We start from the raw sequence: 23,435 nt of genomic DNA, 5'->3' as shown, positions 1-23,435 counted from the left end.
GGACCAGAATTGGGTTTAGATGCAGGCCTGACCCACCTGCTCCACAGGGAAGGTTGGTAAAGGCTGCTAGTCCAGGATTACTAGGGTAGAGATGTGACATGCTGCAGGCCGACTTCATGAACCTCAGAATGGGGACAGATGGGAAAGGGCCAGGGATTTCTGTAGCTGGGGGCTGGGAGAGAGAAGCAAAGTTAGTTCATCAGGCCCTTACCCACACAGTTGGATGCAGGAGGCTGTGAGATTGTCCATGACCAGGACTGGCCCTGCTCTGCCTTAGGACTGGCTGGTGACCGGGCTCAGAATATGAGCACATGAAGGAAGACAGTGTCTCTCCTGCTCTGCAGGCAGCAGACCCTCATCTTCATTCAAGCGAGAGTGGTCTGGGATTGGTCAAATCAGCGAGACAGACTTTTTTCATTGTACCCATGTGGCCACCAGTCTGGAGAAACCATTCAATAGGAGCGCAGGAACCAGGGCCAGGAAGGGTGGGAGGGTGTAGGCCAGCACCATGACAGTGGCTTTACTCCCTGGTCAGGTGCGACTGCGGGGGACACATCGTAAACACAGCCACCAGCGCCATAACGAAATGAGAACCCCTCATTTGCAGGGCAGAGGAGGCAGGAAAGCCAGCCCGGATAGCAGGCTAGGTCCCACTAGCTGCGTATCCTTCACTCTGCAAGTACCGACTCGACAAGTTATGCCCCGCAAGGGACCAGAGAGGGCGGGGCATGGGCGGCGGAGCTGTGGGCCACGCCACGCGGTGGCGTGCTGACGCCACGCGAAGCACGCCGGAAGCCTGCGGGCGCGCACCGTTGCCGGGCAACCCGCGGCACAGGCTGCGGGCTGAGCTGGCTGTGGGTATCTCCCGGCTGGGCGCCGGGAGGCGCGTCACGGTGGCGAAGGTGGGTGTGCGCCTTGCGGGCCTCTGGGAGCCCAGGACCCCCTTCTCCCGGACCTCGGACCTGGTCCCGGACTTCCGCCTGGGACGCGATCCCCGAGCTCCCTTCCCTCAACCAGCGTCCTCGCAGACCCAGTTCTGTGGCCCGTCCACCAGGACGCACGTCTACCCACAGGCCTTCCTTCGCCTCCACTTGTTTGGGCCTAGGACACGCCCCCGTGCAGGACTGGCCACCCACGCGTGCCAGGAGGGGTCGACTCCCAGGAAGCCCTGGGCAACTCCAGCTCAGCAGCTGCATGTCTTCTGAGCAGCTTTCCTTCAGGTCAGCTGGCCTGGCCATACCAAGATGCAAGGCGGGCAGGAGGTGAGGAGAGAGTCAGCGAATGACTTCGTACAGGACCCTGGAGAGGGGTCCCTCCACCAAACAGCTGGAGAACAGAGTGGTGACGATTTGGACCGGAGGAGACTCTGTTGCGATGGTCCCCTGACTCTGCCTGACGCGAAAGCTAGCGGCTCCAGGCTGGAAGAGGGTCTTCCCACCTGCACACTCAGCTGTCTGCACCCAGGGGAGCTCAGCGGCGGGTGGGGAGAGTTCGAAGGCTTCAGGGAATCTTCAGCTAAGTCCGAGCAGTTTGCTCAGTCATTTGAACTCCCAGGGAGAGCTGCAGAACGCCAGTCACTGAAAACCCCTTCAATCCCAAAAGAGCATGGTTCTTGCCAGATGCAGCGAGGTGGACCCTGGGTGACAGGAACTGCTGCTGGCTCATCTTCTGAGGTATTTCTGTGGTCGAGTGGGAGGTATTTTGTATAGCCATTAGACTTTGCCCAGGCTTCTGTGCACTGCAGGGGGCTGGGGGTATTGCCAGCTTTTGAGTCCCCTCTCCTGGTTTGTCTTTCGCTGTGTGGTTGGCTGTCTTCTTCTTAAGAGGAGGACAAGGAATGGAGGGCTTGACTAGGGCACTCTGAGGAAATGGATCTGAACAAGGCATGGTGGGGGCCCAAGCTGGGCAGCTTCCTCTGAACTCTTCTCCTGAAGTCTGAAGCTGCACTAGTCCGGTCCTGTTCAGGGGACATGGGGGATCCCGAATTGTAGGTTTAGAACTCCTCCGATCTGAAACTCAGATATCACAATTCAGTTTTGAGTACTGAGCCAGGTCATGCCAGGACAAGGGTCCTGCTCAGCCCTCAGAACTGACCACACCTTTGCCTCCTTGACTGCCTCTGAGCCCTGCCTGTCAGCCATCCTTGCCCCATACTGGGCAGACTGCTGGTGAGACCTGTCTCCTCATGCCTCCCACGAGGGCTGCTCTGAGGCAGTCAGCTGCACCTCCACGTTTGTTCTCCACCATGTTTGCAGTGATAGGAAGCATTTGCACAGGATGGGAACTTTACATAAAACACTGGGTGAGTATAGGACTGTGCGCCCAGCCGGGCTGCAGCACACGGGCTTGCAGAACGCTCACCCCGAACGTCTAACACCAGCCCCCTCTCTGCTAGCACCTGGCTCAGATCCTGTCCACATTGCCCCACCTAACTCAGAGCCCGTGTAAGGTGAAGTGACATAGAGACAGGGACAGCGCTGGCGTCCACCTTCCCCACGTGTCCTGACAGAGCTCAACTGTGCACTCATTTCCTGCAAGCCCATGGCTTTCACTGTACTTTTTTTAAAGCTGCCTGGAGATTCTGAGGAAAATGTCGTCAGTCACGGCCACACCAACTGAGCATGCAACCAGGACAAAATGCACTTATATTAAAGTCAATTATTTGGCATAAAGTTACCTAATGTATACACTGCTCCTAACGTTGGGATCTTCTTTCTTTGCAGTCCATTCTCAGCTATGAGAAGGTTTTTAGGTTTGCATTTCAGGAAGTCCCAGTGGAACGGACAACTGAAGACATCTGTTCTCTAGACCATTTCTTAGAAGCAAGCAGTGAAGAAAATGGTGGCCTTGCATCTGTGCCTCGACTGTGGTAATGGAACTCAGATTGGAACCAAGGGTGGCAAAGCAAACTTCACTTCTGCTTGCTAAGGTGGTTTCACATAGCTAAAACGATTGTTCCTGGGGATTACAGAGTCCCTGTAGCCACCTGTGGGCCACAGCGTGCCAGAGGGACCGGCAGCACAGATGGATGCTCCAGTAGTGTCCCTCCAGTGGTAGGGCTATTGCTAGGGACTTGGCTCAGTGGGACCCAACACCTTAAGACCCTCAGCCAGTTATAGGAAGCACCCCAAGAGCAGCCACAGACCTTCAGGGTTACCTTGTGTGTGTTTCTAGAGAAAATGACACATAGGAGTGTCTGGCCAGCCATTTGGTAGGGATGTGCTCTCAGCCAGCAGTAACAGTGGTAAGGGGCCAAGATACCAAATAGACGCTGATTGAGGAGAAGGTGGGGTGAGCAGGCTCTGCCACCCGGGACTCAGGGGAAGCTAGCTGTGTGCCTCAGGGATTCTGCATGCCTGGGTCAACCCAGAACCTGCCCAAAAGGCCTTCCACAAGAGCCTGGGGATTTAGGCCTGGTGCCCAGGGGCCATGACCATCAGGGCCCCGCTGCCTGGCGCTCCTGCAGAGCATAGACTATCAGGAATGCCTGCCTCAGGGCAGCCCCAGCAGGCCACTGTCAAGTCCTTCAGAGGCCCAGGTGGCCCAGGTGGCCCAGGTGGCCCAGGTGTCAGGTTTGGCAAGGCTAGGCATGCTGGGACAGGAGGACTGGTATTGCTTGAGGGTAGAACACAGTGTTCAGAAACATGTGAGGGTTTGGAAAAGATGGCCCAGCATTGGCACATCCTGTATGGCCTTGCAGCTCTTGGGTGCCATTTTAATCCTCAGGGCTCAGCACACATGGCACACAGCACTACCATGGCCACAGTCAACATTCCCTGTGGATTTCTCCACTGATTCTCCGGAGTATGCACCCTGTATGTGTGTGTCTGTGGGTAGGGGACGCGTGCACCCTGTATGTTTGCGTCTGTGGGTAGGGCATGTGTGCACCCTATATGTGTGCATCTGTTCTGTGACCAGAGGGTTGTAGACACTTGTGCAGATAACACCAGTAAATCTGGCCGTGGGGCTTCTCCAAGAAGATGTGTAGGTAGGGAACGTGTGCACAGATACGAGGGAGGACAAGCTGATAGTGAATGTTTGGGTTTATGAGGACAGCCCTGTCCTGAGTCCTCACAGGGGGGGCCATGTGCTATGTGCTGTGGGACTGAGCTTCAGTAGCTGCTGGGAAGCCTTCCAGGTCCCCTGTTGTAACTGCATCTTTCTCCCAGTTCTGAATCTAGAAAGCTCTGGAGAGCCCTTCAGAACACTGACACTGTGTCCACTTCACGGCATCTCTGGAGTGAATCTCACTGTCGGGAGAAGCTCCTTCCTGTCCTTGGTGTAGATGCTACTCAGAAGGTAAGGAGGCTTGGGGGCTGTGGAAGGCAGGCTTTGCTCACAAGCCCAGGCATAATACCTGCAGGAGAAAAAAAGATTTATTTTAGCTCAAATTTTAGCTACTTCAGCCTATGGTGAGCTGTTTCCGTGTCTCTGGGCCTGTGGTGAAATGGTGTCTCAGAAGAAAACTGTCATAGTGGGCAGGCAGGAACAGAGACAAGATACAGCCTCAAGGACGCATCTCCAATGACCCACTTCATTCAACCAGGCCTTACCCCTAAAATGTCTGTCTCGTCACAATGATGCTGTGGGGCTTGCACTTTGGTGGATTAACACAGGCATGAAGCCCTCAGGATCCAATCACTTCCAAAAAGCCGGCACCGGCACCCAGCCCCAGGACAGGAACCTGTGGGGATGTCTTCATATTCAGGGGAAGTGGAGACTATGCTGTGGCCAGTCACACTGGCATGGTACACTTTGGAGACCACTGACCAGGGACAGCATGGGCTGAATGCAGATTTACCTGCTGTCAGCACTGGGAAGACCATCTTCCACAAGACCTTGGTGTACTTCTCAGAACAGGACTGGAACAGGGCAGAGTTGGGGAGGGCAGCGGATCAGGGTGTCCTGCCTCTCTTGGGTAGCATGCTGCCCTAGATACATGTGTGACTCCAGCAGGGGTACACACCAGCAGGCATGAAGAGACAAGGTGCATGTGGGTCGGGGTGAGTGGAGGAGGAGGTGGTGATGCTGTGCCTAGCAGAATGCCATGCAGTGCCACCCAGTTGGTGGTAGGCCTCTTGGGAGCTGCTAACAGGAACAGAAGCCAGTGAAGAAGGATGGGCAGGAGCCAGGTGCTGCCAGTGGGTGATGCACGCAGACCAGGGCTACAGCAGCACACAGGAAGGGTTGGCAACGAGGGCAAGTTCTGCATGAACATGTGAAATGTATGGGATCAGCAATGTAGTGGGTTGACTTGGTGCATACCTGAGAGGGGCCTTCTAAACACATGGTGGCCCCAAGAAGAAAGCCTGATATCTGAGGGGGGAGCCAGCTAAGTCCAGGGCAGAGCACCAGGAGAAAAAGGCTCAGGCAGTGGCTGGAGAACAGCAGTGGATAACGCCCAGTGAAGCATCAGTGTGCACGGGTCAACCTCAGAGTTTCCCGAGATGTCACACCTCAGAGCGAGGTGCAAAAGGCCTTTTCATCTTAAATATTACTCAGAGCTTTAAATAAAGAGGTCAAGAAGGAAGGCAGCTTGGCCCTGGTGAGGGCCATGATGTGGGCTGCTTACTTTATCAGCGCAAGGTCACCAGGCTGGTCAGGAAATGAGTGAGGAGCTGAGAGGAAGAGCACCCTCCCAAAGCCCCTGCCCACCCACATCCCATACAGGAAGTCAGCCTGGCCTTAGGATGCAGGAAAAATTGAACCTGAAGGCTAGGAAATAGGATTCCTGGGTATCAGGCTCCAGGGGACAACTCCAGGCAAGGCAGGGCAAAGGGGACTTCCTGGAGGTGCTGTAAGGCATTCTTTTTCTGTGCTATAACGGAGCACCTAAGACCAGGTAGTTTATAATATTTACACATTCACGTGAACTCCAAAAGCATGGCGCTGGTGCCTGCTTGAGCATCATGAGGTGAGACACAGCAAGCATGCCAGCTCTAGTCTCTGCTCTTAATGCCACTAATGCCACCATGGAGGCAGCATTCTGATAACCTCCTCTAATCCTAATCACCTCCCCAAGTTTCCCTCCAAATGCAGTTAACATGTGGACTTTGAAATTCACTTTGTAACACCTACAAGTTAGAGACACATTCGAGCCACAGCTGGAAGGTTGAGGAGCACCCCAGTTCTGGAGGCTCATGAACCAGGTGATGTTCAGCAGGTGACAGGCAAGGGAGGAAGGCCATGGGCCTGACCCTTAGGGGACCCAAGGCATCCAGAATTAAGATTACTGTGATTTTAGAATGAAAATGGCGATGCTGTGACAGAAGTTTCTTTCCGTAGAGCCTTTCTGGAGACCAGGGTCATGTTCTGGAAGGTTCTGATCTCAGAAAGCCTGAAGAGCTGCTTGCAGTCAGCAGCTTCCACCTACACCACTGCAAAGCCCTGATTCAGACCAAGGTGAGCAGAGTCAGAAGCCCCATCCCTCTGAGTGTTCATCAAGAGTACCCAAGGTCCGGGATGGGTGTCAGGAGGCTGGGATGGCATAACTGTTGGGTCAGAAGCTGGCAGAGGCGCCTACAGGCCCGAGGGGCAGCACTTCTCAGGCTGAGGGTCCTTCTACAGTCAACCCAGCAATTCGTCACAGCAGGCCCAGCAGGGAGAGGTGTGGACAGGAAGGGGCCTTATTCCTACCCCTCTCTCTTTTACCAGGGAGGGAGAACAGGCTGTCTGGGCCTGGATCTTGTGCTCCCCTTTAACCAGGCATTTCAGGACGGGCTCTTTATGTGTGCCCAGGAGACAACAGTTAGGCAGTGACTGGAGTAGGTGCCACAGAGATCTGCACTGTAGTGTTGGGGAGAGGTGGCAGGAGGTGGGGGTGGAATACAGCCCTGTGGCTCTGTGGAAAGCCAAGCATCAGGGCACAGTGTGGTGCTGCCCAGCTAGGTTACAGCCTTGGTTGATATACGGGGCAGGCAATGGGTTCTATGGCACTCGGGAAAGGGAATTATTATGAACTAACAGGGCATGATGCCAGAGGTCCCATAAGACTGTCCCTCAGCTTTTTGGAAGGACAAACTCTGAAGGAGTGCTGCAGTTCCCTTTGAGCAACAAGACATTTAGCACGTTCATCCTTCACCATAGCACTTGGAGGACGCCCAGCAGCAGCTCTGAGGTAGAAATCTGTGGAGTCCACCAGTGGACCAGGAGTCCAAGGCCTAGGTGACCACACCCAGCACAAGGGCCAGGAACACAGGCAGGAACAGACCCACGCTGCTTCTGGACTGCAGGGCAGTCACAGAATTGTAAGACACTTGGTCTGGCCTTGTGGGAAGTTAGGTGGCAGCGGTGCAGGGTGGAGTGGGTGACTTTCGTGGCCACTGTCCTCATCCCCTTTCCACCTGGATGGTTCTCTGGTTGCACTGCACATTGAAACCAAGGAGAGAATCTGGGGTGGAGGATGGGGAGTGGGGGTTCCAGGGTGTGCTGGGAACCTACCCAGGCTTCTCTAGTATCAGCTTTAATACCCGATCACCACTTTGCTCTCAGCTCTCAGGGACGTCTGGCAGCAGACAGGGCAGCCTGATCACCTACAGCCTGTTTCTGAAGACACCACTACAAGGAAATGGACACTACATCACCATTCCACAAAAAAAGATCTTTACTCCACGTAACCTAAAAATGGCACTCTTTAATAACAATGTTTGCTAAAAGAAGGAGTACTTTGTACCTTTATGAAATATTTTACATTCTTACTGGTTTTAGTACTAGCATCTGAGAACTATTCTGTGGCACTGTTTCCCAGATCCTTGTTAGTTTCCCAGGACCTCTGTCAACCTACTCTATACCTCAAGCACTCAGATCTCGTGGGGTGCAGAGGGAATGTCCTAGGGCACAGCCAGTCTCCAGAGAGTTTCTGGGGACACTGTAGACTGGCACCAGAAGCCTGGTGACCCCTGCCTGAATCACATGAGGATCCACGAGTTCAGGAAGCAGGAGACAGCTACTGATCACTTGCAGGAGCCCACCCTGGTCCTGGCTCCCCTAAGATGCTAATGCATATCCCTGTGCTGGATCCTGCCCTCAGCCAGCAGCCTTGAGACAAGCGTTTCTGAGTAGAAGGGTGGGTGGGAGAGCACACTGGGTGTCCCAAGACAACTGGATGAGCATCTGCTGAGACAACTGTTTTCTTCTAGGGGCAGACACAAGCAGGCAACGCTGAATTTTGTAAACTTTTATTAAAAAGAAGACTGTGTAAGACTGTGTTCTTATTGACTCCTTAGCTCATGGAGAGGCTACTGTGGGGTTGACCTGCTCAGGAGACACTAGCTTCCCTATTGACTGAACTGACCAAGTGGTCCAGAACCAGAGAACAGTCTAGGCAGGAGTATTGGAACTGCTCCCGTCAGAAGGGGAGAAGAAAGGTGCTGTTGCTATGTCTGACCCTTGTACTCAACCACCACTAGGTGATATTTAGTTTGAGGATTATAACAAAAGGATTATTTTACCTGGGGGGAGGAGTGTAAATGGCCAATAGGTATATGAAGAACATGCGTGCCAACACTGACCATAGAGAAGTGCAGCCAAGCGCAGTGAGGCACCACCACACTGCTAGGATGAAGATGAGCTGGCAAGGACATAGAGATGTAAATGAGAACAACTATTATGGGAAACAGTATAGAGATTCTCTCCGGGAACTAAAACACCTGCCATGTGAGCCAGCAATGCCACTGCTTGAGGTTATACCCAAAGGAAGGACTGTCTGTGGAAAAGCTGTTCGTATCACGTTCACTGCAGCGGGTTCACAATGTCCAAGGTGGCGCCGTCTGGGTTGTCCTGACCCAGGATGAGTGGATAAAGGAAGAATACTGTCTATCCAGGAAAAGATGGAACCCTGATACCGCAGCAACAGGGATGAGCCTGGAGGACATTATGTTGAGTGGAATAAGCCAGGTGCAGACAAGCGGATGACTCTTTCAGCGGAGTCTTAGAATGTGAAATTCCTAGAGTCTGAGTGGCAGTTAGCAGGGCCCGATGGAGATGGTGTCAGCCAAGGGTAGCCTCAGGTCAACATTCAAGACCCCTAAAGTATAAACTGGCAACATTTAACCATGAATCACAAAGCTGGGAATGGTGGTGTATGCCTTTATCCCAACAATGGAAGGCAGAGAGGTGGATCTGAGTTTGAAACCAGTCTGGTCTACAGAGTGAGTTTCAGGACAGTCAGGGCTATGCAAAGAAACCTTATCTTGGGGGGGAAATGAATTATATTCTCAGAAATCACTGAATAGACTTAGTATTCTCATTACTCAAATGTAGCCTTCGGCCACAGCTCCATTTAACCATCCTAGACATCTGAAAACATCATATATGGCTAACTGCAATTCTGTCAGCTAAAGCAGGAATGGACAAACAAGGCAGCGCTCCTACACATGCTCTGAAATACACTCTGCTCTTGGGCCCCCAGCAGCTGCATGCAAGGTGAAGCCATCAGGAGCCTCTCAGAACACATGAATGCTGAGAGCCAGGGGTCCAGCCGCCTGGGACAGCCAAGCCTGAACTGAGTGCAGCACCTGAACAGCTCAGGAGAACAAGTCCTCAGCAAGCTTCTTGCCCTTCCCCACCCTCCAGGACACTTATTTCCACTCCCTTCCTCACAAGGAACTGGGCTGTGAGACACAGGCCCAGGCTCTGGCCAAACTGAAGGTAAGGGGCTTAGGTTTGAGGCTTACTTGCCTATAGTGGCTTTGCTTTGGGTGGCGGGACCCTGGCAGAGCCTGAGCCTCCTGGAAGCTGGCTTCAGCTGAGCAGTGGCAGAGGCCCCACTTGGTTTGTGTCCTGCACTTTGCTGGTGAGGTCAGCAGTGAGGCAACATACATGGAGCACGTAAGGAAGGCAATGTCTCAGGCAAATGTTCTCAATCTTTAGCTCACCTCACCACAGGTGCATAGATGCCTCCCTCACAAACTTCTGACCTCTAAAGCAACACAGTGACATTAACCGTCTAGAGGGATGCAGGTGGGAACTGAAGGACAGAGGATGCGGCTCATATATTTGGGACTTACACGAAGTCATTTCATCCCTTCTCGCTCTGAACCCTTCTTTCCAAATCTCCTTACCTCCATGTCTTTTGTGTGTGTGTGTGTGTGACTTAATTAAGCGCACAACTGTGAGAATGTTTATTTTTTGGAAAATGGGGACCACCATATCAAGAAAATGACACTCCCTCCCCCAACCTTTAACTGAATAGATCCTCAGAGAGGGATAGGGCCTCATGGGCCCCACCCTATGCCTGATGGAATGTTGTTGGGTCCTATCTTGTACATATTTGAGATACTTCACAAATGAGGGACATGTAGTCCTAAGCATGAAACACTTGGGACTGCTCTGACCCGAGTGCCTTCTGTCCACTCTCTGCACAGAAAGCAGCTATGGGCGAAAGCTGCGAGGAGCACCTACATTCTTGGTCTGCCATTTGGTAAATGGTTACTCCAGGGGCATAATGACCAGTGATCCCCACCACAGGCCTGGCCTGATACTACCTAGATGGCAATCCTCAAGTGCTGAGATTTTAACGCCACATCCCTAGTTACATATTTATAAACACACGGAAAATGTGCTTCCAAGCAGTCATCAAATTCATATCTAATCTGAAAATGTCACATGTGCATGATCAAACCCAAAGGAACCTACGAAATTTCAGCAACTCCACCCAGGCAGAAACAGAAGGCAGCAGGGTGAAAAGCCTTGGTCAGACTGGTCACTCGTCTCAGGGCTCCCAGCAGCTCTCTAAAGATAAGCATCAAGGCTGACACACACCTCAGTTTCCAAAGATCTTTTTACTTCTCTTTTTTTGGTTTTTCAAGACATGGTTTTTCTGTAGTTTTGAAGCCTGTCCTGGAACTTGCGCTGTAGACCAGGCTGGTCTTGAATTCAGAGATCTGCATGTCTCTGCCTTGCGAGTGCAGGGATTAAAGGCATGCGCTTCCTCTCCCCAGCCAAAGATCTAGCTTTTTAAGGCTGCGAAGTAGACACTGTAGCTACTAGGAGGAACAGAAATGCTTTAAACAAGCAATTCCTGTTTTAGAGACTGACAGGACACCTCAGCTGTCTGTGGACCTGCGTTGCATCCCTGGGCCCACAGGGAAAGCTGATTCTGAGAAAGTTGTCTTCTGACCTCCACATGGGCACTGTGACATAAATAAAATGTAAAAGAGAAATCCTGCCTTACGTTTACTTAGTAAAGCACACCCTTTAAACTAGCTTTTATAAGGAGACACACGTAAGATCATTGTCACAGACTGGGGCTCAGCTGTTCCTACAGATTACCTAGAGCCCTTAGGCCCAGGAAAGGTAGCAGGAGCTGAAAGGTAAGGGAGAGTTTTCCCTTGGTTAAGAAAACAAACTTATTGCCTATTTAGCACAAAAAGAAGTTATTTGCCTATTATAGAAAGCATATAAAATGCTGAGACCACCGAAAGCAAACTCGGTTGAAGGATTAGGATAGAAAAAATTTCATAACACATTCCATTTGCTGGATATTTTTAATAAAGTGAGGTTTACATTGATGATATTAAAGAATAGTCATACAAACACAGGAAAAAAAATAAAACCTCTTAGACTCAGGTGGGGAAGACCAAAAAAGCACATAAAAGACAGAAAAAAACATGCATGGAGGGAGGAAGAGTCTGACATGTGATCAGGTAGCAGAACCTTGAGATCCAAGCAGACAGCTTAGGGGCCACCCCAGGATTAAGGGGCCCTAAAATTAGATGGAGTCAGATTGTTTTGAACCATAAAATGTTTGAGCACCATTTTAAAAGCAAGCAAGCATGCATGGGTGTTCCCTACTGAGGACATGGGTGAGGACACACCCTTCCCAAGCACACGCATGCCTGGTACCCAGCAGCCTCCATGTACACACTTGACAAGGAACATGAGGTGTGAGGAGGTCATGCCCTTCTGTCACACATCAGTGCCTGGGAGCCAGGCAGTAATGGCCAAGGACAAGACCTGCATAAGGCACTGCCCGAGACAGAACTGACATGTAATTTCTAGACATCTTACCTTAGCCTTCAGTGGCATTTACATATAAATAGGCATAAATAAAAGCACCCTGCCGTTGACAGGAAGACACCACCTGCAGAGCAGACCCAGTGAGGCCGCAGTGGAGCTGTGCATGGTTCTCATTTCAGACACTCTGCTAGAATGCAGACCATGATTGGGCCTCTCATGTAAACACCTGGCCGGCTACATTTACACTGTTGCCTTGGGAGTGTAGAGCCTCATTACCAAAAAATATTTTCTATTTAAACCTTAAAAATGACACACACCAATTGTAATTATTTAGGTTATGTTTCTAATGTAGCAGCAGAGGATGTTTGTAGAAAAAATATACTTTTAAGAAAATAGCTGAAAAAAATCTAAAGTATAAAAAGTTTAAAAAATATATCTTAAGACAAAATATTGCCCAAAACATATAAAACTTAAATTTTAGAAAGTTTGTCTACCTAATTTAAAACACATTAGACACAACTGTGGCACACCATCCTCCACAGTGATCCCAGGGCCCAAAAGTCTTCAAAGAGCTCAGTTTCTGGCAATGGCTTGCTCTGTCTTCAGGGCTGCATGCAGCCTCGCAGAGAAAATCTGTCCCAGGGTATTTTCATAGTCAGAAAGGCAGGGCCCCCTTTGGGACAAGTGCTTGTCTGTCTCTGGATCACAGCACAGAATAGGCCCACTAGGGGCCTTCTCTCAGGTCTCCACCAGAATCTCTACTACATGGTCCAGCTCAGCCAGATCTGACTTGCAAGTGGAGCTGGGAGGTGGGGGAGCTGCAGCAAAGCTCTCGAGGCCATTGCAGAGACTGGGTTTGGTCCCACTCATCATTCCTGTTAGCACCGTGTCTAGGTCATAGTAGGAGCTGTCCACGTCTGAGAAGAGTTCCTCCACTGAGCTGGGGCTTTTGTTCTCCAGGGTCTCAAATATCTGGTCCAGTGACTTCTGAAAGCTTCCCCGGTTTTCTTGTGGGTTGTCCATCTCCCAGAGGCTGCTCTGAGGGTTTCTCTGTCCCTGTGCTGAGCTGACTACGGGAAGCTCAGAAGCTGAGCTTTGCAGGGGATCATCTTCCAGTTCAGGAGTGGGGTGCTCCCCGTCAGTTCCCCTGGCTGTACGACACAGGATCTCTGTGGAGACCAGGCGGTCAATTGGTGCCCGTTGTTCGACATTCTGGGGTGCCATCCCATGCCACACACCATCCCGACTCATTTCCTCTTGGATCTGCCGGACCGTGTTGGCGATGAGGACCGAGCGGCAGAGGTTGGGCTCCACTAACATGTGGCAGAGCTGGAGCTTGACCAGGGACATGTCCAGGAGTGACTGCCGCTGCAGGCAATAGGAAGGGACAGTACCAAAACCCTCTACTCCTTCCTCCTGGTCACCGTATTTCCTCTTCAGCCCTCTGGCAAACATTGTGTCCTGTGGGAACCAAGGAAGACAGCAATTAACATACTTCAGCCTGCTGGCTGACAGTACCCAGGACAGTTTCAAACAGCTACAGAAGTGACAACAGTGCCAGAGACACCATCTGGAAGACTGCCTGAGGCACAGCCACTGTCACAGCCACCAGAGCTCTAAGTTGTAGCATAATTTTCATCAACAGATAAATGAACACAAACAGAACTTTGCTCCGTATGTTTGCATGACAAGATGTTTTAGCTGTTGAGTCATCTCTTCAGGTTTAATTTTATTTTAAAATAAAAAACATTATTTTAAGCTGGGAAGTGATGGCACATGCCTTTAATCCCAGCACTCAGGAGGCAGAGGCAGGTGGATCTCTGTGAGTTGGAGGACAGCCTGGTCTACCTGAGCTAGTTCCAGGACAGACTCCAAAGCTACAGAGAAACCCTGTCTCAAAAAAACAAAAGAAAAAAAATTATTTTAAATAATACATTTGAAATTAAATGCCAAGTTGTCCTTAACAGAACTTTTTTTTCATTTTTTATTGCTTTATAAATAAGACCATTCAAAATTTCCACTTCCTCCCCCAGAAATCTCTTAAATACATAAACTTTAGAACTCTTTTTAGATACAAAAAAAGGCTACCTTCTTCCTTTCAGAGTCATAGACCTTTACATAATTTATGTGGCCTCTTGAGTATTTGTTCCAATGAAATGAAAGCTAGGGCTCATGTACAAACTTGTAAAGAATATTCGTAGTTCTCTACTCAGTTGTCCCAAACTGGAAACAATCCAGTTCAAAGGACCAGGGCTCCCATTGGAACTGTAGCCAGAGAAAAGCCGCTCCAGAGGCCACACCCAATCAATTCCATTCTCCTTACACTCATGCAATCATAGGACAAAGCACCAGGCGGCCACAGGAGGCGGGTGCAGGAGATCTCCAGTAAGAGAACATGCCTGGACAAGCGTGCTGGCCACACAGTGCCCAGTTCCCAACACATCCCACACACACTTAAGAGAGGAGTAAAGAGGATGCAACTTCATATGAAAAAACATTAGAAACTCAAGATAAAAAATTAAGAGGCCTGGTGCCAAGAGCTTATTTTTCCTATAGGACTATGCCCAGGAAAGTAAGCAGTATTACTACTGTCTATGCTACCCCTCAAGTTTTATTATCTATGGTGTAGTGATAGAAAGGAGCTTACTACCTAAGTATAAATAACAAGAGAGGCCAGAGATTGGCCCAGCAGTTAAGAACACTGACTGCTCTTTCAGAGAATCCAGGCTCAGTTCCCAGTACTTCATGGTGGCTCAAAACCATCTATAACTCAAGTTCTAGGAAATCCAATGCCCTATTCTGACCCCCAAGAGCACCAGGCACGCACATACATAAATGCATGTAATACACAGAGAATATATATGTCTAAAAAAAACTTCATGAAGCCAGGCAGGACAATGACTCAACAGGTTAAATGCTTGCCACACAAAGTAAAGATCCTTACAACCTATGTAGTAAGGTATGATGGCCCAACTTTAATCCCAGAGCTCGGGAGGTAAAAATAGAGGATCCTTGGAGCAGGCTAGCTCTGGACTCAACTGAGACCCTGCCTTAATAATTAAAGTGAAGAGCAAATGGGTAAGATACCACATATCAGCCTTTGGCCCCAATATATGCGCGCACGCACACACACACACACAAACCCACATTGCTTCTGTTAAGAATATTCAAGGTTATGTTTTCTTTTTGAATCAGGGTCTCACTAGGTAGTCCTGGCTAGCCTGGAATTCACTGGGTAAACCAGGCCAGCCTCTGCTTCCCAGGTGCTAGGATTATAAGTTGTATGACACAGGGCCAGGCAAATTCTTTTAAACCCGTTGAATCTGGAGCTGGAGATAAGGATCCATGGCAGCTCACAAACATCTGTAAGTTGGTTTCCATGGTATCCAACAGCCACCCTCTTTTGGACCCAGCAGGCACTGTATGCGTATGGTGCAGACATACATGCAGGCAAAAATACCTACATACATAAAATCTTGTATAACTAAATAAACTTAGGTTGGGTTTGAACATTTGGTCTCAGCTGATGGTACCGTCTAAGAGGTTACAGAACCCTTTCTATTCTCTGCTTCCTGTGTGAAGATGACTGACATGTGATCACTCTGCTTCCTGACTACCAGGTTGGCCTCACCCTTCCATGCTGTGCCTTCCCTGTCATGATGGACAGATACATTCATCCCTGCTGTAACTGCAAGTCCAGACCAACCCTGTCTCCCCGAGCTGCTTTCTGTCAGGCCATTCTATCACAGCAACAGAAAGGTAACTAAGATAACCTTGCATTATAGAGATTTCTCTTTTGGTGGTAGTATGTGTGTGTTTAACAGGCTGTTCTCTTAAGATCCTTCTGCTTCAGCTTTCTGAGCAGAGGGATTAAAAGTGTGGGTCACTAAGTCTAAACTAGATTCTTTCCAGCTTAAAAAAACAACAACAACAACAACAACAATTACATGTTTAAAGCCACTGGGGTAAACCAGCTAAGTTTATTGAGAATTAATATACTATGTCAAACTATAACAAGAAACCCTGAATTAAGGAGTGGGAAGTCTCAAAAGTTTCTCTTCAGCAAGTTCCTCTTTGTTTCAGGGTTATCTCTAAAATTTCAACTCTTCAAGATTTAACAGACCTCAAACCAAACTAGCTCACATGTCATGAATTAACCCTATTTTGCTAATAGAATACTTAGCTGCCCATTCTGACTATTAAAATCTAACAGATAACCCAACTGGAAGGCAGACTGGTCCCAGGGAGAGCAGCATGGCCAACCAGAGGCTGCAGTGGGTAGAACTCACAAAAGAACAGAGAAGAATAAATGGGTTCCTGATAGTTTTCTTAGTACCAAGAGGTGGAGAACAGGCTGAAGAGAGAAGTCATCAGTGGTCTTCTCAGCCATGAACCCTGCAAACTAAAAATACCAATCTGTAAGATAAAAGATGCTCACTGGAGAAATAGTGGCATGACTATTATAACCAACTGCTTTCTGTTTGGATCTGAAGTCTGTTCCACAGGACAGAATTCATACCCGGTACTTTAAAGCTGGTCAAAAGCACATGGCTAGGTCAATTCCCCTGGAGGGGAGCCTACTCCTGTTATCTTTCTAAATGGACATGATGTACAAACTGTCTTTTAAATATATTTAAACCCTTGGTAAGAGCAGCTCCCACCATTTGCAACAGACAGTATTTAATGCAGAGACTCACAAATAGTCAAAATACCAAGAATAAAAAACTAGTGAATTCTTAGCCCTAAACCAGACATCTATATCAATACTCCCTGGCTCCAAGGCTCCAGAAATAATCCTGGAAGTGGGGCAGAAAGAATCTTAAGAGGTAGAGAATGACAAGTTTTGTGAAATAACAATGTCTGGACACGACATGGCTGCTCCACACATGAAATCACAGGAGTAACTGTGATTATGTGCACAAGATGGGACCCCATTAACATTTCTTCACAAATGGGGGGAAGGAGCTCACGAAAGGTTGCTGAGGGAGGGAACCATCAAAGAAGATTAAGTTGCCCATGCTCCAGTAAATAATTCCTGCCCATGTTCACGCAAGCAACCTTGATTAAACTGAGGGTCACAAAACAAAAAAAAAAGATAAGCAGGCTTCAGAGACTTGACATATGGAGACAACTCAAAGTGCATTAAAGTCAGCAACACATGTTTATGAACCTTGTATGCAGGAGGCAGGAAGATAACTGTAAATAAATAAAGCTGGGCGGGAAGCCCTTTGGTATCTCAAGTCATAAATCCCTGAGTGGGCACACCCAATGAAGAACACTAATTCTGAAAGCAGACAAGGCTCTAGTGCCCCTCTAGGGATGGAAAGTTGACTGAGTGCTGAGCCACAACCAGACTGATCAGCAGTGGGTAGTGCTAAGAACATACTGCCAGAAAAGAAGGCCCAGAAGCACCCAGAGCACATGCTCTTACAAGAGACAAAGTACAAATATTTCTGGCAGGAGCACAGAGGGAACAATTCTGACCCATAATCTGCAATGACCAGCCCAGAAGGCTCACCTACAAGACCAGCCTAGAAACCAGCAAGCTCTCCAGGACTCTAATTGGCAACTGCCCAACAAAAGCCCTCTAGCCAGGATATAAAAAGCTAGCAGCATCTGTGGAGTATTATTTAACTAGGCAAAGATATTTGTTTATGCTGCAGAATCCCACTTTAACTGTATAAAGGTGTGTTGGCTTTGTTTATTCTGCATTTGTTTACCTAAGGCACCTCACTGGTCTAAAAAAGCTGAACAGCCAATAAGAAGGCAGAAAAAGGATAGGCAGGGCTGGTAGGCAGAGATAATAGGAGGAGAAATCTAGGCTGGGAAAAGGAGAGAAGAGACTAAGGGACATGCCTGGGGCAAGAAGCCAGGCAGCAGACACAAGGAATAGTGAAAGTAAGATATACAGAAGGAAAAGTACAAAGCCCCAAGGCTAAAGGCAGATACAGAAAAACAGGTTCTGAGCTAGTCAGAAACAAACCTAAGCTAGGCTGAACATTCAAACTAATAACTAATTAAGAAGTTTCCATGTTATGATTTGGGAGCAGACTGGTGGTCCAAAAGAAAAAACCTAGTACAGCATTCTTTGGTGCCATCTCAGGACTAACAGAAGAGGAAATACCTACTACAGCCAGTCACAGGATCTAAGAAACAAATGACGGTCTTATTTATATATTTTATTATTATTTTTTTTTTTTTTTGATTTTTCGAGACAGGGTTTCTCTGTAGCTTTTGGTTCCTGTCCTGGAACTAGCTCTTGTAGACCAGGCTGGCCTCGAACTCACAGAGATCCGCCTGCCTCTGCCTCCCGAGTGCTGGGATTAAAGGCGTGCGCCACCACCGCCCGGCTTTTTGTTGTTTTTTGAGACAAGGTTTCTCTGTGTAGCCTTGGCTGTCCTCAAACTTACAGAGATCTACCAGCTTCTGCCTCCTCAGTGCTGGGATAAAGGCAAGCGCCACCACTGGTAAACTAGACAAGAGGAGTAGGAGGCATAGTACTTGTTTCTCCTAGCTAGCAGCTGACCCCACCTTCTAGGCCCCCTTAGTTCATCCTAAGGTTGAAAAGTTGCAGTCTGCTACAATAAGAAAAGGAGGGAATCTGGAACCCTGGAATATCCATTAGATGAGGCTTTGTACCTGGAGCCAATAGGATGGGGAATCCATCAAGCAGGTAATGCTAGACAAATGTCAAGATTTTATCTCTCTGGAGAACCAGCCTATAGGAAAAAGAGGACAGAACTGTAGGGTATGATGGTAAAAGCCTTTAAATCCCAGCACTGGAGGAAAATGGCTCTCTGTTAGTTTAAATCCAAGTCTGGTCTACATGGAAGTTCTAGGCCTGCCAAGGATACATAGTGAGATCACATCTCAGAAAACCAAAAATGCAGAATTTTTCACCAGAGACTTTCAAAACCACTTTTTGTACCAAACTGGGAAGCTATTTTTGCTAGGCTAATTTCCGTTTCTGCAGAATCATAAAATTAAAACTGTTTGCTTCTTAAATTTGTGATTACAGAATGAAGGTGTTGTTTCCCACTCGGGAGATGCTCACACCTAGTCACCCCACTGCAAAGCTTTCCTCAAGACTGCAAACAGTGATAGGAGCAACTCCCAGCTATAGCTCTGCTGTACACCCGGCCTCCGCCTGTTCTCACTGGATTGCTTTTATTATTTCCACAGCTTCACTAGACAATCTAGAAGAGAATCAAAAATCACAAAACGAAGATGCTCCATAATTCTAACCACTCAGAGAAAACCTGCCACCCTCTAGATTCCCTTTCCCCAGCCCCTTTCTTAGTGAGCACTAGCTTTCACTTGTGTTGCGTCCACAGCAAGTTGTGTTTGTTATTTAACAAGTGGGTCATCATTTCTGGCGAGTGCCTACTTGTAAGCACAAGCACACCAGGCAGTCTACAGCCAGCACCAAGTAGTTTCCAGCCACAGATGTTTCCTTGGCCTGGCACTTGGTTTCTGTACCATTAAATCCTGACTTAGTACTAGGACTCATCAATTTTCTTCTGCATTCATTTTTGCATATTTGCTATCGAACTACCTTTCCCTCTCCACTGTCCCTTTTCCTTAGGGTACATACTACTCTTGCACAACAGAGCTTTAACCAATACTCTGTCTCTTGCTAGGGCGTCACTGTCCTTCCTTCAGTCTTGTTCACCATCCTCAGATTTAAGATTTCAAACAAGGTGGGGCTAGAGACGATTTACAGATGATGAAGGCTGGGTACCCAGAACCCACATGGTGGCTTACAACTGCCTAGAACTCCAGTTCCAGGGTACCTTCACAGACGGTGCACAGGAATTCATGCAAGTTTGAACTCATGAATACACAGGCATACACACATTAAAGGGGAGGAGTCACAAGATAAAACTGTGGGGTATTCACAGAACCAAAGCCCTGGAATGAAATACACAGATGTGTTTGCTTACCTGTCCCTCTAGAACCAAAGCTATAAACAGGATGGTGACAGTGTAATTACTAAGAGGAAAGAGGAGATGAAGGCCTGTATCACCAGCAATATTCTGACCAGCCCTAAATGGCTGAGCCCTAGAGCCTCTCCTAGAATGGTCTGGGTACAGCTCCCTGTGGCCACTTGTGTGTCGGACCTGAGGTTGCTTAATCCGAATGAAGGATGACAAGCAACTTCCTGGGCTCTCATCATGATTTAGGCAATTATCAGAGTTTTGATTTTACCTGAATAGACCTAGCACAACCAGGGCTTGGACTATAGCCAACAATAAAGCACTCATCTGGATGTTGGATTTTAAGGTGAATCAGGATTTAGTGATTTCAGAGCTGGGCATGGTGGCATACAGGTCATCCCAACACTTGAGAAGCAGAGACAGGAAGAACAAGAGTTCGGGGTTATTTCTGGTGACAGTGTCAGTCTGAGGCCAGCCTGGGCTAAAGGAAATCTTGTCTCTTTTTTTTTTTTGCAGAGTGAGGTTGAATATTCAGGGGATTGTGGAGGGGAAAGGGTGAAGGGGGGGACAGAGAGAGAGAGAGGAGAAAGAGACAGAGAATGGGGAAGTGGAGAAGTGGAAATCTTGTCTCAAAAGCACAAAACAACAATAAAAATCACAACTGCTTTAAACTACTTCCAAAAAAGGCAACTGGGAGGAGGGAACAAGTTGGGAATTGCTACAGTCAGTGAAGTTGGTGGCTACGTGGTGGCGTTTACTGTCCCACAATTTCTGCTTGAGATTTTGTATAAACAGCTAAAAAGTCCTTCTGAGCATTATCCTTGGAAGGCTGTGGGGCTTTCTTATGCCTGGAGTTAGGTTTCAGTGACAACCCAAGGAAACTTCCTGGCCTCCTCCTTATACTGGAGTCTCTAAAACAGGAGGAGATTCCTGGCTGCATTTTAAATTTCACCTATAAGACCTTGACGAAGCTGCATGCAGGGGGTTGATAAGGCATCAATTTTAACTTTGTGTGTAGACAATGTTTTCTGTGGATCAATTCAATCAATGGCTAGCTTAGTCCTGCCATCTGGTAGTCACATACAAAGGCCAACAAGGGAAAGTATATGGGTGCTGTCTGGACCAGTACACCTGTCCCAGGTTCTGGAAGGGTCCCCTCCCCTGGTGATCCTATTTGGGTGAGAGAAAGCACAGGAAAGATCTCTGGCTTCCAGTCGAGTTCCACTGATGCCGTTGCAGGCAGTCTCTACTGAGCCATAAATAATCATATAGAAGGAAGTGAGGTCCACTGTAGTAGGGGAATGGTGTGCAACACGAGCCACTCGATAACCGCCTCAGGGGAACTAAAATTCAAAAAACAAAGGAAAAGTACTCAAGGCCAACACTCACCAGGCAGGAGGCTGCAAGGAGCCCACCCTGATCTCTAGGAATCCGTCCCTAGCCAGCAAGTCGACGCTCAGAGCTCGGAGCCAGGCAGAGTCTGGTGCCCCCAAACTGCAGCCCACGAGCAGTTCTGCAGGGAAACGCACAGCAGCGGCGGCTAGGGTGGGGTGGAAGACCCACGCGGGCTGAACCAAAGGAGGGACGGAGGAGAAAGGAAGGGCCACAGGAGCGGAAGCTAGGGAGCGTGGGCGGAGGGCGGGAGGGCCAGCTCGTACCCGCCGCTCCGGCTCTCGGTAAGTGTCACTCAACACGCCGCGGCGTCATGGACGCCACAGGGCGGCGGGCGCAGGCGGAGGCCGGGGGATCCTGGCGGCCCAGCCGCCCCGGAGGTGCCGCGCTAGCCGCAGCCCAGGCCGCAGGGGCCCGGGGGACAAGCAGCCCACCCACTCACCTGCGCCGCGAGGCAGGCCCACCACACGGTCGGCAGCCGAGACCAGTCAGCGCCCACAAAGGGTCGCCATGGAGCCGCCGCGCGAGCGCCAATTGGTGGAGTGCCGAGCGGAGCTCCGTTCAAACCCACGCAAGGCGGAGCCTCACCAGCGTGGACTCCCGCGCAGCGTCTCCAGCCGTTAGGATCGCGCGCTGGGCCGCCCCGCCCCGTTCCCATGCCTCCCCGCGCCTCGCTCCGCCTCCGTCCCTTGTCTCTCGACAGCGCTACTGCAGCTCCCAGGTTTCCGCGCGCTCGGGCTCCCAGGATTCCGCGCGCCGGCCACGGCCCCGTTCCCAGTGGTCCGTGCGCTTGGTCCGCCCCTGGCCCCCTGATTTCTCGAGCGCGTCCATTCCAGCCAGTCCCTAGTCTCCTCGCTCCCGCCGGCGCTTCTCCCTCGGCCTCGGCCTCGGCCTTCTCCCACAACCTTCCGTCCTAAGGTTGAACACAGTGGCGGCGCTGTGCGCGGCTCTACTCTGCCCTGCTGCGAAGTATAGAAGGTCTGAACGAGTCTCGGTGGTGGACTCCCTGCACAGGTCCTGGTTCGAACGTGAAAGTATAATGTCCTGTTAGCGTACTCTCGTACGCTTGAAAGAGGACACCAAGCCCCAACGCCGTTGATTAGAGGTGCTGAGTGGGTGCCGAGTGTCTGTCTAGTGCTGGCTGAAGGGAAGATGCCACATTAAGGCATGAAACAAGCTTATTCGCGGGGAAAGACCGGAAACTTCCCCACCCGGGCTAATAATGAGAGAAAAACCAATGCCAAACGAGAAAACATATGAATGTCCTATTCAACGTTACCCTATGTTCTGTGGGCGCTATCCTCTGCTCACTCACCCACTCCAAATTCTTGGGCGTACTTTCCCTTTCTTAATCAGCTGGAAAGGAGTGCCTTCTAAATTTAGACTATGCTTTTCCTTTTAAATCACTATTATTTTATTTACTTCTTTTGTGTGCGTCAGTGTTGGCCTGCAGGTATGAATGTGTATCAGGTGCACGCTGAGAACCACACCCAGGTCCTCTGTCAGAACAGCAAATGCTCTTAATCCCCGAGCCAAAGGAAACTAGTTGAGTTGATCCCTGAATGAAACTGAGGCATTTGGCAGGGCCTCAGCCAAGGAGAGCAAGGCTGGAAGGCACAGCTGCTTCAAGATCTCTCCACTGCAAGCCCTCAGAGGGACATTTGCGTTCTGCGAGGAACTGGACGACAGAGGAAGGGAGGATCTCAGTATGTTTGCAGATGTTACTGGCAACGAGAGGTAAACTCAGCATCGCAGCCTGAGGAGCTCTGCCCAGGATCTTAATGTACACTGCTGGAAGATTTCAGCAATCTGTGAAGCTAGATTGGGGAGGGAGTGCACACCCAAAGATGTGTGTGTGTGTGTGCGCGTGCGTGCGCGCGCCTCAAGAGAGGCCTACTTGAGCATTTTAACAGCTGTACGTAATTGTGGTGGCTTTTGAAGTTACCTTGTTTAAAGGATATAATCTAAAAGGTTCATAAGGTAGCCTGAAATGGAAGTTCAGGATTTTAATCCTAGCACTCAAGAGGCAGAGGCCAGTAGATTTCTGTGAATCTGTATCAAGAGTTCCAGGACAGCCAGGGCCACATAGTGGGACCCTGACTCAACAACAACATTTTTGTGGGTGCTGGAGAGATGGCTGTTCTTCCA

At 49.4% G+C, this 23,435-nt stretch overlaps 2 protein-coding genes across 13 annotated transcripts; one reads left to right on the top strand and one right to left on the bottom strand.

Annotated features, from left to right (window-relative positions):
• On the top strand, positions 1-15,779 carry Clba1 (clathrin binding box of aftiphilin containing 1). 4 transcript variants are annotated; one of them, XR_012907683.1, is made up of 6 exons: positions 1-1,673; positions 2,724-2,869; positions 4,170-4,299; positions 6,286-6,402; positions 9,410-9,648; positions 15,579-15,779. XR_012907683.1 is itself a non-coding variant. In XM_075947691.1 (5 exons), the coding sequence occupies exons 1-5, from the start codon at positions 1,245-1,247 to the stop codon at positions 9,425-9,427; spliced, it is 840 nt and encodes a 279-aa protein (XP_075803806.1). In that variant the 5' UTR covers positions 1-1,244; the 3' UTR covers positions 9,428-9,698. The 4 variants fall into 4 exon arrangements, 2 of the variants coding, with proteins under 2 accessions (XP_075803806.1, XP_075803805.1); XR_012907682.1 differs by lacking the exons at positions 9,410-9,648; positions 15,579-15,779 and adding exons at positions 7,087-7,247; positions 7,492-8,200; XM_075947691.1 differs by lacking the exon at positions 15,579-15,779 and having other exon boundaries at positions 9,410-9,698.
• Cdca4 (cell division cycle associated 4) lies at positions 11,473-21,901 on the bottom strand. 9 transcript variants are annotated; one of them, XM_075947693.1, is made up of 4 exons: positions 21,730-21,901; positions 21,285-21,408; positions 16,295-16,360; positions 11,473-13,419 (listed from the first exon to the last, which is right to left on the bottom strand). In XM_075947693.1, the coding sequence occupies exons 3-4, from the start codon at positions 16,346-16,348 to the stop codon at positions 12,697-12,699; spliced, it is 777 nt and encodes a 258-aa protein (XP_075803808.1). In that variant the 5' UTR covers positions 16,349-16,360; positions 21,285-21,408; positions 21,730-21,901; the 3' UTR covers positions 11,473-12,696. The 9 variants fall into 9 exon arrangements, with proteins under 9 accessions (XP_075803808.1, XP_075803813.1, XP_075803811.1 ...); XM_075947698.1 differs by lacking the exon at positions 16,295-16,360; XM_075947696.1 differs by lacking the exons at positions 16,295-16,360; positions 21,285-21,408 and adding an exon at positions 18,598-18,677.
• Positions 21,902-23,435: the final 1,534 nt, after the last annotated feature.

This window comes from Microtus pennsylvanicus, chromosome 14 (assembly GCF_037038515.1).
Source record: "Microtus pennsylvanicus isolate mMicPen1 chromosome 14, mMicPen1.hap1, whole genome shotgun sequence".
In the NCBI taxonomy this organism is placed as follows: Eukaryota; Metazoa; Chordata; class Mammalia; order Rodentia; family Cricetidae; genus Microtus; species Microtus pennsylvanicus.
The sequence above is the reverse complement of the archived record's forward strand: the minus strand, read 5'-3'. Positions and strand labels throughout refer to the sequence as shown.

What these genes read in the sequence shown, in the direction of transcription:
- Clba1 (XM_075947690.1), top strand. Translation starts at nt 1,245, where the DNA reads ATGCAAGGCGGGCAGGAGGTGAGGAGAGAGTCAGCGAATGACTTCGTA. An exon ending in CTGCTGGCTCATCTTCTGAG is followed by an intron (nt 1,674 to 2,723) that starts GTATTTCTGTGG and finishes CTTTCTTTGCAG; the next exon opens with TCCATTCTCAGCTATGAGAA. An exon ending in GTGTAGATGCTACTCAGAAG is followed by an intron (nt 4,300 to 6,285) that starts GTAAGGAGGCTT and finishes TTCTTTCCGTAG; the next exon opens with AGCCTTTCTGGAGACCAGGG.
- Cdca4 (XM_075947693.1), bottom strand. Translation starts at nt 16,348, where the DNA reads ATGGCTGAGAAGACCACTGATGACTTCTCTCTTCAGCCTGTTCTCCAC. An exon ending in AGCCTGTTCTCCACCTCTTG is followed by an intron (nt 13,420 to 16,294) that starts GTACTAAGAAAA and finishes TGGTTCCCACAG; the next exon opens with GACACAATGTTTGCCAGAGG.